This window comes from Hydra viridissima, unplaced genomic scaffold, assembly GCF_058129835.1.
Source record: "Hydra viridissima isolate aposymbiotic clone 2 unplaced genomic scaffold, HvirCarnegie_v1 scaffold_10, whole genome shotgun sequence".
In the NCBI taxonomy this organism is placed as follows: domain Eukaryota; kingdom Metazoa; phylum Cnidaria; class Hydrozoa; order Anthoathecata; family Hydridae; genus Hydra; species Hydra viridissima.
Window position 1 is genome coordinate 12,126,347 of NW_028324309.1, and position 18,654 is coordinate 12,145,000.

General features: G+C 29.6%; 2 protein-coding genes across 4 annotated transcripts; both read left to right on the top strand.

The window, feature by feature from the left end:
* Positions 1 to 3,652: 3,652 nt before the first annotated feature.
* Positions 3,653 to 8,149, top strand: LOC145181663 (uncharacterized). 3 transcript variants are annotated; one of them, XM_090099329.1, is made up of 5 exons: positions 3,653 to 3,764; positions 3,920 to 4,235; positions 4,443 to 4,533; positions 7,834 to 7,862; positions 7,899 to 8,149. In XM_090099329.1, the coding sequence occupies exons 1-4, from the start codon at positions 3,730 to 3,732 to the stop codon at positions 7,857 to 7,859; spliced, it is 468 nt and encodes a 155-aa protein (XP_089955455.1). In that variant the 5' UTR covers positions 3,653 to 3,729; the 3' UTR covers positions 7,860 to 7,862; positions 7,899 to 8,149. The 3 variants fall into 3 exon arrangements, with proteins under 3 accessions (XP_089955455.1, XP_089955454.1, XP_089955453.1); XM_090099328.1 differs by having other exon boundaries at positions 7,834 to 8,149; XM_090099327.1 differs by lacking the exons at positions 7,834 to 7,862; positions 7,899 to 8,149 and adding an exon at positions 4,680 to 5,689.
* A 5,113-nt stretch (positions 8,150 to 13,262) lies between these two features.
* Positions 13,263 to 16,651, top strand: LOC145181089 (uncharacterized). Its single transcript, XM_080056088.2, has 4 exons — positions 13,263 to 13,599; positions 14,740 to 15,447; positions 15,532 to 15,878; positions 16,015 to 16,651. Exons 2-4 carry the CDS (start codon positions 14,771 to 14,773, stop codon positions 16,422 to 16,424), a joined length of 1,434 nt encoding a protein of 477 aa, XP_079912214.2. The 5' UTR covers positions 13,263 to 13,599; positions 14,740 to 14,770; the 3' UTR covers positions 16,425 to 16,651.
* The last annotated feature ends 2,003 nt before the right edge of the window (positions 16,652 to 18,654 follow it).

Below are 18,654 nucleotides of genomic sequence, written 5' to 3' on the forward strand. Positions count from 1 at the left end.
CCAGAATTGGAATTGAAAAAAAAGGCTATATTAAGACCATTCTCTTATTCAGAGTGTTTATCCCCTATATTTGTTGTGTTTAAATCTGATGGGGATGTAAGGATTTGTGCGGTCAACTCATACAAGGCTGGATCAACTCAATCGAACAGTATCGAACAATAAAGAAACTTAACAGCGTTTTTCTAAGAATTGTGCACGTGCAACAGTTGAGTAGAATGCGCAGTCAAATTGAAAATTCGAAGAGAATTTCTTCAAAGTGGAGAAGTGTCTGAAGTGAGTTCTGAGCGTCTTTAAGATGTTTTCCATCGTTAATTATTTTTTCACGTTGATTGATCAGTTATTTTTCCGCGAATTAATCATTCTAATGAAACAAAAGCTCAAGATGCTCGGTTAGCATCAGAAACTCGACAAATAAGTAGCACGACATAAAACAAAAACTTTTATTTTGAGAATCTCTTACAACCCTAATTGTAACCAATTATTATCTAAAGTAATGGATTGCATTACTGGTAGCAGAGTTGGTGGTGATGTAAGAAATATCCTTGTGGTTGAAATCTTGACAAAACCGTATGTTTACCTTACCCGTAGAGCCAAAATTTCGTTTTTACTCTGACTCTAAATATAAAGTAAACCCTCCTAGGAACGTTTTAGTGGATCAAAGCATGTAACACTCAGTGGTTTGAGGGGTTGTATATGTTAAATATGAATAAATCTAACTCGTCGCGTTGGTTTGACAAGGTTCTAACTGACATTTTTGCCAAAATTGACTTAATCATTTTATTAGACAATTTAAATCATGATGAACAAAATAAACTGAAATTTACAGCGATATAGCGCAAAACAAGCAAACTGCTAAAGTGCCAAAGTTCTATCTGCAACTTTATTTAACTAATATTTAGTTTGACAAGGTCCTAACTAACAATAACTTCATAATCTCTTGCTGGTTTTTATTAACTAATTATTATGGTAGAGAATTTTATACCCATCAAAAATCATATAAAAAATAGGTCTGAAAATCAACAAAAAGTGTTCTAATTTGACACCGATGTAGAATAAAATACCATTAAAGCTATTATTTGAAAATTAAAAAAAATCTTTTTTATAGCGCTACTCAAATTGACACCTGTCACATTTCGAAGCAAAATACTGGTTTCGATTAGCATAGAAATAACTGTTATAATTCAAAATAAAAGGGGATTTATGAGCTAAAATTAACTTTTTATTTTAAAGTAATGATGTTTTTGCATTAATAAATTTACAAACTTACCGCAGTCAATGTAAGTACAATTTGCCGCACAATTCCCTTACAATAAGTCGATCTAACTATATTTTGGAGCGCCTACCAACTCAATACTTCTTTATTTTTCTTTACTTATCTACAACGGTTAGTCGATATATGTGCACTTTGGAACGTTGATCTTACAAAGTAACTTATTTTAACTTGTTAAATCAAAAATATCAGTAATATTAAAATTTAAACAACTTGTAATAAAACGTTTTTGTAGCAATAATAAATACCAGGCTACGTAGTTAAAAGAGAAACCGCGAGGAAAACAATTGTAGTGAAAATGCAAATAAAAACTGAGGACCACGCTGAAAAAAAAGATTTTTTAAAAAAGGAAGTACGCCTATAGATACTTTTTTCATGTAAAAGGAGAAAAAGTCCGTGTTTGCAAAACATTTTACCTAACTACACTGTCAATTTCACAAAAGCTAGTTTACACAGCTCACAACACCAAAGATGTTAAAACAAATAATGCTGCACAAGATCTACGAGGTAAAATCATGAAAGGCAAACGTACACCGCACAGTGCACCAAAACGTACACCAACTTAGCTAGGGATCACATAAAATATTTTTCAACAGTTGAGTCACATTGTTGTGTAAGTACCAATAGAGAATACCTTGAGTCACACTTTAACATTTCAAAAATGTATAATCTTTACAAAGAGAAATGCATAAACGAAAATGTTGAGCCAGTAAAAAAACCTATTTAATACCATATTTTCTCCACCGAACTCAATCTTTCTTTTCACATTCTCAAAAAGGATAGATGCGACCTTTGTGAGAAGTTTAAAGTTGCTGAAAACACTGATACAATGTCTGAAAAATTGAGAGAAGACTTTGAAAGACATCAAGTTTTTAAAAAAGAAATGAGAGATACACGTGCTAAAGAAAAAAAAGATAAAAATTGTCGTATCATTCAAATGAAACCACATGACTTCAAGGAGTATTCAGTAACAGCAAATCTATTTAATTACAAGTCAGTTCCTTTTTCTGACGTTACTGTTCTAATATTTGCGTAAACATCTCACATCATACATTTTAAATATAGCCATGATCGCAATGGACCTATGAACTGTGCGAATGTCAAGTTCAATGAAAACCCTAACAGAAAGAATGCAGCAACAAGTCCATCAACTTCCACTGTTTTGAATGTAAACCCAAAGTTTCAAAATTGTACAAAGGAACTTGCAGACTTAAAAAAAAAAAGATAATAAAGTTGCATTTCCGTTTATGCCTCTCGAGGACAGAGATTACTATCGAGTTGTTCTTCACCTATAAATATACATGAAAAACTTTTAAGGGTTGTACTTAATGTAATGGTTTTAAAATATACCAAAAAATGTTGTACAAAAAAAAAAATGAGTAAAGAAAATGCTCTAACCTTGTTTTGTGACTGAAACAATAATCTAATTTATAAAAATTAGCTTTTTATTATAGGTTTATTAATGTTTCTATTTATATTGTCCTATTATTGTTTCAGTTACAAAGTTTAAAGTAACTAACATGTTTCTAACTACCGTTAAACAGCAGTTAGAACCTTGTCATAGTGAGAATATGATTATTTCACAATGACAAGGTTCTAACTGCATTTTGGGGGTATTCATTTTTCTATGAAGAGTGAAACATTTTTTGATAAAAAATAGTAATACTTATAGCAAATGCTTATGTTATCTTGAGTAAAAAATATTATCGATGGATTTTAATAATTTTTGATGGAAGGAATATAACAATTTTTAACATTGATTTACTCAAAACTACTCGCGGATCAGTTAGAACCTTGTCAAACCAACGCGACGAACTGTTAACAAATAAAATGATAATGAATTTTTTTTTTATGAATTGGTTTTAAAGAATGTGGAAAATAGTTTCGAATTTAGAGTTTCTGCCCTTTTTTTTTTTTTCTAATAAAAATTGTGTTCGAGGATTAAAAAAAAAAAAATTCACGTTGCAAAATTAAGTGAATCTGTAGGTACACCTGCTATCCAAAAGTAAAAGAAGATACCCAGGTGTTTCAGTTGTTCAGAGCTGACCTCATAATCATTAGCAAAAATAAAGTGATTTTTTTTTCTCTTGACACTGAATAAGATTTCGTCTGCAACAAAACATACCGCTTAACCTCACTAAGTCGTAAAAAACCCATTAAAATGCGTCGTATTAAGGCTTTTGTTCTCCATTAAAGTTTCAAGGAAAGACTTACGTTGATCTCTACGAAACTAAAAATCGACAGGTTACTTTTTTTTTAAATCGTGTATCAATCAGCTTATTTGTAATTTTTTTATTCACATTTATTTTTTGTGATTTTTTTTTTTTTTTGAGTGATGTATTGAGATGAGCTGAATACCTATTGATGTACATTTTTTTTAGTAAAATCATAATTTTTACAATAAGAAGCTCAATAATGATTTTAAAAGAAGAAGAAAAAAAAGTAAAAGCGTGTTTTGAATGATGAACGGATATATTTTAATCGCATTTTTTTGGTGAGGAATCTAAATAAATTTCTTTGTGGATTTTTTTATGAGATTTTATGTTAAAGGAACACGAATGTGAAATCTGTTGTGGGTTGTCAGTTTGGTATTTTTTATTTTATTGGAGAGCTGAAGTTATTGATTTTTCTTTTTTTTTTTTAACATAGCTTATGCTGCAAGTTTATTCACACGAGTTCTTTGTCGAAAACGTGGCTTCGTAATACAAATTTAGATGACACCATGGTGGTATCTCTATCGAGTATGAGAGTTCTAGAAAATTCTTTTTTGAACGTTACTAAACCTTTGGAAACCATAGATACTGGGGCACTTCACTTTTGCATTAGCAAATGTAACACCATCTCAGATTGTGTTTCTGTCAACTTTCGACCAAGTTCATCTAAATGTCAACTGTTAAGCGAAAATTGTTACACTAACAAGAAAGATGTTGTCTTCGACATCAATTGGAAGCATGCTTGTACTAAAGTAGGTTAAAATATAAGTTAAAAATGTATTTTATTTAAAAAAGGTTTTTTTTTTTTTTTTAATCATTTGAAAAATCCCCTCAAAGAATGCGCTAATATGAATTCGAAATAGCAATACCAACTTATGGATCATACTTTTTAATTTATCAGTCATATTTCTGATTTGGAAAAGTTATAAATGGTTTTGAGCGTTTTTGATTTTTTATAGAGTGTGGGTTGCGATTATTGGCCATGCAGAGAAAATCAACTCTGTGTTCCAGACTACATGACCGATACGTTTTCTTGCCAAAACAATTTAGGTGAGCTATAGCTTTTATTCCCAAACATTAGCCATTCGGCAATTTACAACTTTATTCATTTTCTGGGATTTTTGATTTATATAACTTTTTTTGGTCAAGATTAAAATTATAATAAGTCAAAGTTTAAATAAAGTGTATTTACGAAGGTTCACGAGAAATGTGTTTTAAAAAAATGCTCACGAGAAGTGTTCTTCAGAAGATGTTCACGAGAAGTGTTCTTAAAAAAATGTTCACGAGAAGTGTTTTTAAAAAAATGTTCATGGGAAGTGTTCGATGGGAGGTATTTAAGAGAAGTAGATCATGGGAAGCGTTGATAGGAAGTGTTCACGAAAAGTGGTCATGAGAAGTGATAATGCTAAATTCTCTTGGAAATCATTCATTTGAAGCGTTGATTGCAAGTTAAATAAAATTTCTTCAATATTTCTTTCTACTAACAATGCCGTTTACGGTGATGTATACACGTGTTCAAATACTTATTATGAAATTAAAGTCTGGTGGGAAATTCGATACTTGTGAAACAGGATTTGTAAATAACGTAGCCATAACAACCGTGGATATTGGAAGAAACTACAGTGTTTCCTTGTTTCTAAATCGAGAGTTTGATAACAGATTTTTATATCCACTATATCATTTACAACACGTAATAACATACGTATTATGTGTTGAAAATGATATAGTGGATATAAAATATCTGTAAACACGAGTAGATCTATTTTCGTTTATAACACTATGGGATTTTAAACTATTCTTTTCTGCGATATGAAGTATTTATTTCTGAACGCAATAATCGAAATGTAGATCGCAGTGATCGCATTGTTGACTGCAATATTCGCAATATTAGGGAAAATCTTTTTAAAACAGTATGCATTAAAAGTAGATGTAAAGTAACTCAGAAAATTGAACCCAACTGTCTATAAATCGAGTAACTGTCTCTACATCAAGAATCTGTCGCCGCATCAAAAAAATGTTGCTAGATCAAAAAACAGCCGCTATATCAAGGCTTTCATTTCGTCACCGGTTGTCTAAATAACGAAAAAAATAAGTAATACTACTTTAAATGTAAAATTTTACGAGAAAGATGACAAAAAATAAATAATAAATGCAAAACAAATGATTGAAAACGTAACTAAAGTTAACTTTAAAAAATGATACTGATTTGAAAAAAACATGCTTAATTTGTTTGAAACTTGACGACAGATTTGTACAGGGTGGTGCAGAAATCGCTCTACCATTTTAAAATAAAATATCTTTCTTGTAAATTAATGTACTTTACTAATTCTCTTTTTGTTTACAAAGCTTAAAAATTACAATTTTATTTTGATTATGTATGAAAAATGTCACGTTCATAGCCTCCATTTTCAGCCTCTCAAAAAAGAGCCCTTTAAAAAAGGATTTTCCATGACAGTTCTTAACATCTGAGGCTGGATGGAACGAATTTCCTCTTATATGTTTGCTTTAAGCTGTTGGATAGTTTGAGGTTCATTTACGTACACCATTTTTTTTTTTAAATATCTCCATAGATCTGGTGCTTTCAAATCATGGATTGATCTCGAAATTCCGATTTTTTTATGGATCGTGGGATCCATAAAAAATCGGAATTTCGAGAAATTATTTAATATTGAAACATCGCAGCTAAAATTTGCATTGTGGCTGTAGCCGTATGTGGAGTTGCAACAACTTGCTTCCACCAATACCCTACCATTTTTGCAATCTCAGACTGAACAAAATTTAATAGCATTTCTCTATATCACTCACCAGTTACAGTAACTTTATCAGAATCCTCACAGAAGTGAGCCCCAATAAGCCTTTCTGAGCTTACTCCACACCATACTGTATTCTTACGTGGGTGTAATTGATTTGCATGAACGTTACGTGGATTTTCGGTACCCTAAACTCATACTTTGTTTATTCACATGTCTTTCCAAATGAAAATAGACCTCATCCCCATGATCAAGTTGTAAATGAAGTTGATGTTAATTCTTGCAATATCTTGAAATCTGACTGCGCAATTTAGCCGCTGTTGCAAGTTTAAAGGCTGTATAGGTTTCACTAATTGAACCTTGTATGGTTACATGCTCAATCCTCTTTGAGTTCGTTGCAACAACCTTCATGAGATTCCAAGTTTTTAAGAATGTCTTTGAGTCAATGTGATTGAACTGTCATCAATACTAGGCCGTAATTTTTCAGTATTTTTAGGTGTAAGAACTGAGAGACCTCGAAATCACTTCATCATGTTAATTATTGAAGGCTTAGTAGGAGAATGCTCAACATTGAAATGGCGCTTAAAGAATTTTTGTGTTAAAATGATTTAGTGTTTATTTCAAAAATAAAATTCAATTATCTTCACTTTTTTTTTGGTTTTAAATTTATTCATGGTTAAATTTCTAAAAGATTTTATTTTATAATCCTGAAAAGAAAAAAAGAAAAAAAACAAAAAACAACTAATAACAGCAAAAAAATTTACTGCATTTTTAAAATGGTAAAGCGACAAATGCACCCCCACCCACCCCACCCCTGTATTTGAATATTTTGAAAAGTAATGTTTTCTTATAAAAGACTCGTTTCTTGAATTCGCAATTGTATATTATCGAAAGCCCAATACAAGTTTTTTTTTAACCAAAATAACCCACATTCTATTGTTGCAACTCTGTTAAGCAGACTTTGTATGTAGTTATTATTCGAAAATAACTTTTAAGTTGACTTTATTTAAAAACACAGTTATGCCTTTATTATATAATGGTGAAAAACGTTATGGTAAAAGTTGGGATGGAGAGTGATGAGATAGTGAGGATGGAATGGTGAGAGATAGAAGGTAAGAGATAAGGATAGATGTAACGGTGCGCTTCTTTAAGAAGAGTTTTACTAGGTTGGTTTTTCCACTTCAGTTTGTTAAAGTTTTAGCAAATGTTGACTTTTAACTACTCTTTTAACTGTTTGATATGAACTAATTAAAATGACAATTAAAAAATTAACTCAAACGAAAGTTAAAACGTTAAACGTTAAAAACGTTAAAGTTAAATGCCGTCAAAGTTAGACGTCGTCAAAGTTAAACGTCGTCAAAGTTTTAAACGTCGTAACCTTCTTAATCACTGGTTAACTAAAAAATTTTTTTTTGAACTTATTTTGTGTTCGATCTTAAAAGTTTTTACCCGTGACTAAATTTTTTTTATTATTGAAAATTTTTTTTTAATCATCGATTTGTTGGATAAATTATTTTCATCATCAATTTGTTGGATAAATTTTTTTTTATCATCGATTTGTTGGATAAATTTGAGCCAGAAATTTTTGTTTTTTGTTTAGACAATCAGCAGAGTTGCACCAACTAGTTTGCATTTGTAAAACTACCTGCAATTCGTCAGTAGTTGGTGCTTGATGCTTACTAAATGACGGTGGCCACGTTTATAACTTTTGTAATACCTACACAATGATAACAATGACGCTTTGGTGCACTTGATCACGTTTGCATATTTGGGTGTATTTCATATACTTACAATACTTGCGCAGTGATGACGTTTTGCACTTGGCATTTTTTTTAGCGCATTCGATGATAATACTGTTGCTGTTATTATTATAAAATAATTCAAATTTTATAAATAAAGTTCAAAAAGTTCCTTTATTCCTCTATTTTAAACAATCATATTGCCACTTAAGGTATTTTAAAAACTAATGTTCTAAAATTAGAAAGTGTTAGCAATCGATAACCAATAGATTTGAGATTGACAATTAAATTTAAACCAATTGATAATGTGGTAATAGTGTTGTAATAATAATATAATAATAGTATTATCGCTTGTTTTCTTAGGTACAACTCTTTTTTGTTTTGTTTTGATATTTATTTATTATACAAGTACACTTCACAAACAATTTATTAATGAGCTGTCAAATTTTGACCACAAAATGCGATACATGTACGGTCATTTTTTAACCACAAAATACAAATATTGATATTAAAACCGCCTTAAAATTGCTCCTTATAAAAAAAATCTAAGCATTTAGTTATTTCTTCAAATGTTTGTACAGTAAGGCGCCAAGGAGGACGCAAATAATCGAGCATCTATTAATTAACACGCATCATAGTTATTGATTGTGGTTCGATTTTCTCATGACGGAATTAGTCAAAGCATCCTTTTGTCTTAAAAGTAAACAACTTTCGAGCCGAGGCAGCTCAATTCATGATAACACTTGTGAAAAAATTCCACCTTCTTTTTGATCTATGATTAAAAAAATAATAATGAAATTGCGATTACTCATTGACTTTTAATAATCTTCAATAACTAGTTAGGATCAGCTTAAAACAACCATTAGATTATTTTCAGCTTGTTTTGACACCCATTCGAAGATATTGGGTGTGGTGTGTCTGAAAAGATTATGAGAGAAAATTTGGACATAAAAGTTCCAATAAAAGATTTTAATTAAAAAGATAATTTTCAGCTTTTAAAGACATTTTGTCTTAAAGATAAAAAAAAAACGTGCACTAAGTCGAATTTATCTTGGTTTAACTTTACCTTTGAATATTTCAAACTGGGTTATCTACTAAATAAAGTATGTAGAACTTTAGAGTGTACTTCAAAGCTACTATAAGACAGTGATTCTGTGCATAACTCTAAACCTAAATTTATTTACTAAGACTATTTAGGCATACATTTGTTACACAAACAAAAACGTCACATTTACAGCTTATGCAAATTATTTATTTTTCGGACTTTTTTACTTCTATAATATCTTAAATGAACATGTGGTTACTCATTCACAGCCGCAGCTAAATAAAGTAAAATTTGGTTTTAAAACAAATCGAGCAAACAATTCAATCAGTTTTAAGAATTTTCCAAACTTTTTAAGCGTTTTTAGATGGACGCTTACATCTTAAAAAGTTTGTGCAAACTTCAAATTTTAATAAAATGATCAATTACAAACCTCGCTCTAATCCCTCGCTACAAAATAGAAGCGCAATGTAATAGGAAATGCTGCAAACAGAGACGCTAGTAAAGGCAGCTTGAAAATTAATTAACTTGACTGGTTTTTAATTAATTGATAATTTGATGCTAAATAAACAAGGCTCGTATTATAAATTAATTAATTAATAAAACAGAAAAAATTTTTTAATGAAAACAGATTTTAAAATATTGTATTTAATTTTAAAATTATAATGAAGTTTTCTAAAAACTTTTGTCAGGTGGACGCTACAATTAATATATTTATTTAAAAGACAAGCAACAAACGTTTAATAGATTTACAAGCTTTTGCCACAAAAATTATTTACAAGAAAACAAACACACAAAGATCACAAATTCTTAGAAACATAAAAAAGAAGCAGTATCTTCTATTTACGCCACCTATTTTAAAATTTACTCATTATTTTTCTATTTATAAACAAATACTTAAAAAGATAAGTTTTTCAAACAAAATGGTAATAATTTTATTGTTGATATTTATGATGTAATTATTTATTAAGTAGTTACGAAAATGACAAAAAAAAAAGAAATAATACAGGAGTCGTTTATGTCAGAAATGAGTAAAAAAAAGAAGAATTAAAGATTTTGAAGAACCCAACAGCGCTTAAAAAATAATCGGTTAATTATCTTTTTAAAAAATGTCTTTCGTTTAAAAAATTTTATTCGTTAAATGATCAGACGAAGTACTCTTAGACATCTACACAAAAATTATTCCCGTCATTTTATCAGCTATTGCACGCTTGTAAGAGTTAAAATTGGCATCGTTTCTTAAAAGTGAAATATGATCACTTTGTTTTGATATTTTAAATTCTTTTATAAACATTTTTAATATAAAAAAAGTGAAGACATTGAAACACTAAATATAGAAGTATTGATAAATTTTTATTTATAATTATTACTACTATTTTACTTGATTATTAAATAATTTTAAAATATAAATGTATTCATTTTTTTAAAATTTTTTAGCGCTTTTTAAAGTTTTTTTTGAAAAATTGAAAATTGTGAAAATAATCTTTTTTTTTAATTTTAAGGATTTTGTTATAAAAGTTTGTAGAAATCGAACTTGTAACTATTGGTTACTTTGAATTACAAGTACAAAAAAAATCTGTAAAGAAAATGAAGAAAACTTATCCAGGGTTTTCTTCTGGAGAAATATTTTTTTTAGAAATTAAACACCAAGTTGACTGAGGGATTGCACGAACATAATAACACTACATATTAAATTCTTTTCTCCAGTGATTTAAGAATTTATTTAGACAGTCAGGCTTGTTTGCCACGTATTATTCTCATTAGATGGCGTTAATTTATTCTAGTATCTCCAAGAAATATAAATGAAAACGCGGAGTTTGTAAAAACATTACATTTTGTTTTCAAAACCTCGTCTTAATCTTTCAGGATATTCTGAAATGGTCCATGCTAACATCACAGTCAGATATTAAATTCTGAAATGTTTTATAAAAAAAAAATTTGTTTATATAACAAAATATTGTTGAGCCTTAAATTGCATATTATTTTGAAAACAAATATTTAATGTTCCCAAAACTGGATTTTCATTTCTGTTTTTTTTTATCTTCATTTTCGAATAAAAGAACGATTTGTTCTCAATTCAGCCAAGAACTCACTCGCACCAAATTTTCAATTGAGGAATTCAGAAAGGTGTAACACACCACGTCTTTTTAAAACAAAAAGAGATTTTTTAGAAAGTTGATGTTCAGTATTTTCGATTTTGTACTAACGCTGTTTTAACAGTATTTTGAATTTTAATAACTTCCTTAATTTAATTGGATGATTTTTATGCGTTATGCATAAAGTAAAATGAATGTACCGCTTCCAGGCGTGGTTGATCCCCCAAATGCACGAACCCTCTTTCTAAATCGCGCTCAGACATAATACTTTAAGCCGCTATAATACGATCTCTAATATTAAATCGGATTACTATATTATATATTTCTACCTTTAAAAAGAAAAGCATTATGCGGCTGATCTGGATATTATGTTATGATTTTATTGATAGCATATCTAAAGACAACAATTTGTTAAAATTCGAAGAATTGCACAAATAAACTGTATTCGTAATTTTTGAAAAATTCAAAAAACGTTTAATAACTTGGTAAAGATTTCTAATCGTAAAAATATTTACAGAAAACAACTAAAAAAATACGTCAATAAATGCATTTTAATGTCATACTATCTTCAGCTGATGACGCGAAGCTCTTATGATTTGTTGACCTTAAAATATTAATTTGTAACAAATGCAGACTTGAAGTTATCTTTATTTGAGCGTTAAGTTCGTTGTGTTTGCATAACTTTTGAGATTTGGCATGATTACTGTCACTTTATTGTGTACATCACTTATTTACAAATACAATTTAGATTAAGACGCCTTCTTCTTGTTACATCAATTTCGTGATGAAATAGAAGAAACCATTTTAATTAACAAATGTTTTGTTTTTTTTTAATTAGGCGTTAGCAAAAATTTCATTTTTTCTTGTTAATTACGCTATTGATGATCATTATTATCATCACCATCATTATCAGCATCATCAGCATCATTTCATTATCAGCATCGGTATTTTGATGATCATCATTATGATCATGATGATGATCAGAATAATCATTGTTATCATCATTTTAATTAAAGTATGTATGTAATGCATATTTAATATATATATATGGTTATGATACATACATACATACATACATACATACATACATACATACATACATACATACATACATACATACATACATACATACATACATACATACATACATACATACATACATACATACATACATACATACATACATACATACATACATACATACATACATACATACATACATACATACATACATACATACATACATACATACATACATACATACATACATACATACATACATACATACATACATACATACATACATACATACATACATACATACATACATACATACATACATACATACATACATACATACATACATACATACATACATACATACTTATTCATTTATATATATATATATATATATATATATATATATATATATATATATATATATATATATATATATATATAGATATAGATATATATATATATATATATATATATACTTTTTCATAAATAATTCATATTAATTGTCTCAATGTTTCTATTCAGCGGTAAATGTTATTTTTTACATAAGAAATAAGACTTTCTAGACAAAATAATTGAAATGCATAAGCGTCCGGAAATGTTCGTATGGCTTTCTGTAATCTTAGTATTACATGTACCTCATGAAAATATTGACGAAAGTTCGCAAACTTCCTTATTTTATTATGTAGGTGTAATACAGCGGATATCGCATTTTGCAACTCTAAAATATTTCATTTGGGGAAAAGCAAAGGCAAATTTATTTTCAGTGTTATCGTTTTCAATCGATTGTTGTAAGAATTTTTCAAAACCAAATGTCTCAAACACACCAATATTTCTTGCTGTTAGAAATGCATAAAAGTCGCACCTTTTTTTGTACGCATAAAAACAATGCAATTCAATGCAAACAAATATTACAAATATCATCAAGTAGAATTAATGAAGAGACCCCCGTCGATTCTATCAATAAAAAACTTTTCAAAATTTTTTGCTACTGTTGTTTGTTGTTGTTATTTTGTTGTTTTTTTTATGTGTTGATGCTTTTTTGTTTCTGAATGGAACCTAATTCTGCCGGAAGTAAAAATAGATACACGAGAGTGTTATGCGTTTTATAAGATTACTCGCTAAAATTACTTTTGAAAACTTCAAGCTATTCAATCTCGCTTTCGCGACAGCTTGTACTCTGGTCGGGGGTAATGCAAAACAGAAAAAACAGCGCTGTTTGGAAAGTTTTTTCTGCTTAAAAACGTCAATCAAGATTTGATTCTTAAATCCACGATACGCGAATAAATTAAATGAGCTCTCTAAATATATTATCATTTCAATTATCATCTGGTGAAAATCAGTTGCAACTTTCTGAAAAAACTTCGAGCGAAGAAGGAATTTCAGATCACCTCTGCAGTCTAAAAAATAAGATATCAGCAAACTTCTGAATATCGTCGCTGCTTAAATTGAGCGTGCTGAAGAACTAAATTGTGAGTAGTTGCGAATAGTGGTTTGCTTTCGCGTTTTTTAATGAGGTTAATAAGAAATCTTAAGATCATCACATTGTTTGAATAATTCAAATCAAAAAGACTTAGCATTTCTTTTAGAGTTATTTGTACTAGTATATTAATATTTGTATTATCCATACATATCATCTTATTATACAAGAACATGTCGATATGATGCAATAAGAACATATCATGTTATTATGACATAATAAGATGTTGCACATCATCCTATTGTAAAAAAGGATGATATAGATTATAAGATGATACGTAATATAACTTATTTAAAATATATATTTATTTACTATATGAAGTGTAGAACAAACCTATTAAATATCCGGAAAACAATATTTTAATTCACTTTAAAGATAATTGACATTTATTAAGTACACGCTGGTAAAGAAGAGCAGCCCTTTTAGCTTGAAGGCTTTTGGATTTGAACATTTTACCGCTTAGTCAACATAAGTGTTTATCAATAGCAGGCTGATTCATTATTTATTTGAACAATTTTGAAAACCAGGAAAAATTTGATTAAAATGGTGTTTTTGTTACCAAACGTGTACCAAACGTTGTTGGCTGGCAAACTCTACCAATCTACCTGTAAACGTTTTCGCACTATTTGGCTGTCAAATTTTACCGGCCTATCTATAGTATGTTGCTGTTTTGAAGTAAATTTTGAAATTATAAAATTTCTACAATAATTTGTAGTTTCGCTTTAAATTTTAAAATATTGCGCCAGTTTTATAAAATGATTCAGCCTTATATTTAGATAGTAAGAGTATAATATCGTGCCAAGGATGTAGGATTTTATCCACGACATCATTAATCCAAATAAGCCAGACGATATTCTTGTCGCCATTTTTAGTTTACCTTTGTATATAGTTTTCATACACAAAATACGTATATTTATATATATTTATATTTATTGATGTAATTATTTATACATAATCTGTGTGCTGTTTTTTCTTGTGTCATATTTTTAATCATCTTGACTTTACTGTAGCTATAAAAATAGTTTTTTTAAAAGGCTTTTGTGTAAACAGTTACACTATGCTTACGATACCTATTAAAAAAAAAAAAACAATTTGGCATTTTTTATTATATTCTCTTGTTTGTTTGAAATAGAATTGCATATTGCATTACGTCAGTGAAAAGAATGGTTATCAAAGAAACAAGTATGTCGCTACCAGCATGGGGTTATTTTAATGGATCGTTGTGTTCCGTTTCAGAAAACATGGATGGATCAGCAATGGAATCGTTTTCGACGCCGACTCATGTTGAAAGTAGACGTACTCAATCTATCGACAACAAGCAAAATGAATTTTATTCGTCTAGTCCCGTGCTGAATGAATTCCAAAGAACAAGCGTCTCAGAAAACATAACTCCGCAAGAGTACCAACAACTACGTTCTCCAAGCAGACAAGATTCTACATTTTTCCCTTCGTCTTCTATTTTTGATCCTACTATTGCTTCTATTCCCAATCCGCATCAGTATAGCTGTCAATCATTTGATACGTTTATGTCGTCTGGTACAATACATTCCTCTAATGGCCTTCTACACTTGCCCCCAGGTAGTTCTCAAATGAAGGCAAGCTCAGAAATACGAGGTGATATTCAGCCTCACCTTTTTTTTCCTCAGGGTTCTACTTCTATCATGAACGCCCAAATTAGCCCGAATCCCCAGCGCCATTCTATTGGGGAGACTATCAACATCCCAAACTTATCTTTTCCTGGAGAATTCAGACCCTACCCTCAATTGAATGATATGTTCTCAAACGTAAAGCAGGATTTCTACATGCAAACTCCTCTATATTCAGGATATCCAAATTACTGGTTAGTTTTTTTGGAAAAAATAATGGTGATAATAATTTAAAATTAGACTTAAAAGAAAACTTTAATGTTCTTTTTTTTATCCAGGTATTTGAGACAACCAACTAATCAAATTCTTACATGCATGTGGATTGATCAATCGCCATTCAGCAAGTCGAAACCATGTAATAAACAATATTCTGTTATGCAAGATATTGTGCGTCATATAAACGACGAACATATTACAAGACTGGATAATAACGAGTATGTGTGTTACTGGCAAAACTGCAGCCGAAATCTTTTGCCATTCAAAGCTAAATATAAGCTAGTCAACCACATACGCGTTCATACAGGAGAAAAACCATTTCCATGCCCATTTCCGGGATGTGGCAAGCTTTTCGCTCGATCAGAAAATCTTAAAATCCATAAGAGGACTCACACAGGAAAAAGAACAGGTAATAGACTTAATTTTGTAAAACCATGCGGTTAGATGTCTTTTTTTAAATGATTGTGTAGATAGGAAATTTATAGCTTAACATGATTTAAAGTTTTATGTGCTTGGGACTAATTTCTTGTAATATAAACTATTAGGTGAAAAGCCATTTGTGTGCGAGTATTCCGGCTGCGATAGAAGATTTGCAAATTCATCCGACAGGAAAAAACATATGCACGTCCATACAGAAAAAACATGTAATTATAGAATACGTTCAAGCAGGAAAGATGCATCGACAAAAAAAATTAAAATTTCAGAAGAATTTTCGACATCTTCTAGTAACACTTATTCAGATCAATGCGAATCAAACGCCCAACAACCGGTGGATTTTAGCCCTCCGTTAACGCCGGTTAGACATAGCGATAGCTCTGTTTCAATTTCTAATTATACATACGATAGTTTAGTGGAAAAAATCCAAAATACAGATACACTTGAAAAATCTATTCTATCAAGCATGATGGTAAAACAAGAGCTTGACGAAATAAATCTCAGTATGATTAGACATTAACAAAAATCCGTATTATGGTTTAGCATGGTAGTCTAAGATTTAAGCTAATCTATAGAGCTAAAATGCCCTTCACATCCTGTTTGCAAACTTTATTTGCATTAAGCGATGTCTAGTAATCTTTTTCAGATTTTTTAACAAATATATTTTTAATGTAGTTTTAGACTGGCAGTAAAATATTATTGAAATTTTAAACTTATTTAACTATAATATATATGCATATATATACATATATGAAACTTCTTTTCATTTCGGTACCTTCGAGAAAAAATCAGTTCTTAAATATTTGTTGCATATTATTTACATTTTATTTCCCCCATTAAAAGTTGACGTGTGTGCAGCTTTGATAATTTGAGGACGTGTGTGCAGCTTTGAAAATTCTTCTTTTTTGAGCTTATTTAAAATTATGTCTTATATTTCATCTGAGAAAAAGTTAGGGCAATTAATAACGATGACATCATTTTAAAATGAAGACTTTCAAAAATGTATTCAGTACTCTGAGTATATAAAGAATTCTATTGTAAACGACTGAATCAACTAAGTTTCCACTTGAGACACTTGAGCACGTGGTGGTGATACTTTATCAATATATTTACCTCGCGGCGTATTATTAGTGAAGTGGGTGTCCTCGATGAGTCCGAACAATATATTTTTAATCAACAATTAATATATCATATTCAAAAGTTTGTTTTTTAAAAAGCTCTACACTTTTCTTAAGTTGGCTTAAACATATTAGATAAAGTATGTTACAAAAAACCCATCGTACCCATCATCACATATTTGGCTGACATTCTGCCAAATGTTGATGTAATGAGCCCTTTAAAACAAGTTACTAATTAGGTCAGGTGGCCTAAAGTAATTTAAGGGGCTGTTCTTGTGTAATAAGAAGTCATAATGCAGTTTAGATGTGCTACGATTTATTACAGAAATTAGAAAGTTAAAATTAGACAGTAAAAGTTTTTATTTCATTTATATTTGTCTTTAGTAAAACTGAGTTGCAAATTTTATTTGCATTGTTCATTGAACAACACCGGTTGGAGCATTGGCGCGATTAAACGTTAACTTAAAAACTTTACATGCAGATAAAACACAGATTTCTGGGATTTCTATATATTTTTTTCATGATAACCATAAATTATATACATTGAAATTCGTTTTTTGAACATTTTTTTTTTTCTCTTGAAACGAACTTCAGATTTTTTATCATGTTTAAAAATATGACTAGTAATCTCTCGTTGAAATGTTGAAATCTGAAACTATGAAACCAAAATAGGTAATGTTGGCACGAAAGAAAAGAGCAGAATAAATATTAATAAATAAATATTTGTCGTTATTTTAAAATTTTTGCAACGAAAAAAAAAAGAAAAGATTTTTGACAATAAAAATTTCTGGGATTTTTTAAAATGCTAAATATTTAAAGGAAAAACAGTTTATTTTATTTTCATTTAATTTCATTTCATCATTATAAACTAACAATTAGGTTATTTTTTAGAACTGTTTTTCAAAATCATTTTTATTTTGAAAATAATCATCCTAATATCAGAGCTCTCGTCTCAAACCAGGATGAAAAATGTGTTTAGAAGAGGAAAATACCCCGACGAGATCGACATGTAGTTTATTTATCTTGAGCATTAAGTAGAGGAAGATTCCCAGTAGAGTTAAACCAGCATGCTGCATAATCCTCCGATGTGAAATTTAAATAATGATTACTGATTTAATTGCAACTAATTTTTTTTTTCCATCCGTATTAAATTTGGTAAACTCTTATCGTCATAATCATCCGCCATCTTTATAACTTTTTCCGTCATCTTTATAGTTCATAACAAACAAAATGTAAAAATTTCAAGTAAAAAATAACAGTTATGTATAACATTTTGTCTTTCGTCTAAAAAAAATGTTGGGCGGTCAAAAAAAAGGCTACTTAACTTCAAGAAGTCCGTTGTCCATATTCTTTTTTTTTTTTTAACTTTTGTTTACTAATTCTTTTTTTCTTTTTTTTTCTGTTATTTTGTTGATTGTTTTAAATGAACTTTAAAATTTGCTATTGACCGGCGGAAAAATTTATTAATCTTAGGGAACCATTGACATCCGAATGTGTTTGATACATTAGCATTAAAAGTTCCGAACCTGCTAACTAATACCCTGTGTTCTTGAGCGGCAATGAGGGTAGCGGTTATGCAGAATGAAACACTTTATTCTAGTTTAAGATTCAGAATAGACATTTTAAAGACTA

What these genes read in the sequence shown, in the direction of transcription:
- LOC145181089 (XM_080056088.2), top strand. Translation starts at nt 14,771, where the DNA reads ATGGTTATCAAAGAAACAAGTATGTCGCTACCAGCATGGGGTTATTTT. An exon ending in TCAGGATATCCAAATTACTG is followed by an intron (nt 15,448 to 15,531) that starts GTTAGTTTTTTT and finishes TTTTTTATCCAG; the next exon opens with GTATTTGAGACAACCAACTA. An exon ending in TCACACAGGAAAAAGAACAG is followed by an intron (nt 15,879 to 16,014) that starts GTAATAGACTTA and finishes ATAAACTATTAG; the next exon opens with GTGAAAAGCCATTTGTGTGC.
- LOC145181663 (XM_090099327.1), top strand. Translation starts at nt 3,730, where the DNA reads ATGATGAACGGATATATTTTAATCGCATTTTTTTG. An exon ending in GGAAGCATGCTTGTACTAAA is followed by an intron (nt 4,236 to 4,442) that starts GTAGGTTAAAAT and finishes GATTTTTTATAG; the next exon opens with AGTGTGGGTTGCGATTATTG. An exon ending in TTCTTGCCAAAACAATTTAG is followed by an intron (nt 4,534 to 4,679) that starts GTGAGCTATAGC and finishes GTATTTACGAAG; the next exon opens with GTTCACGAGAAATGTGTTTT.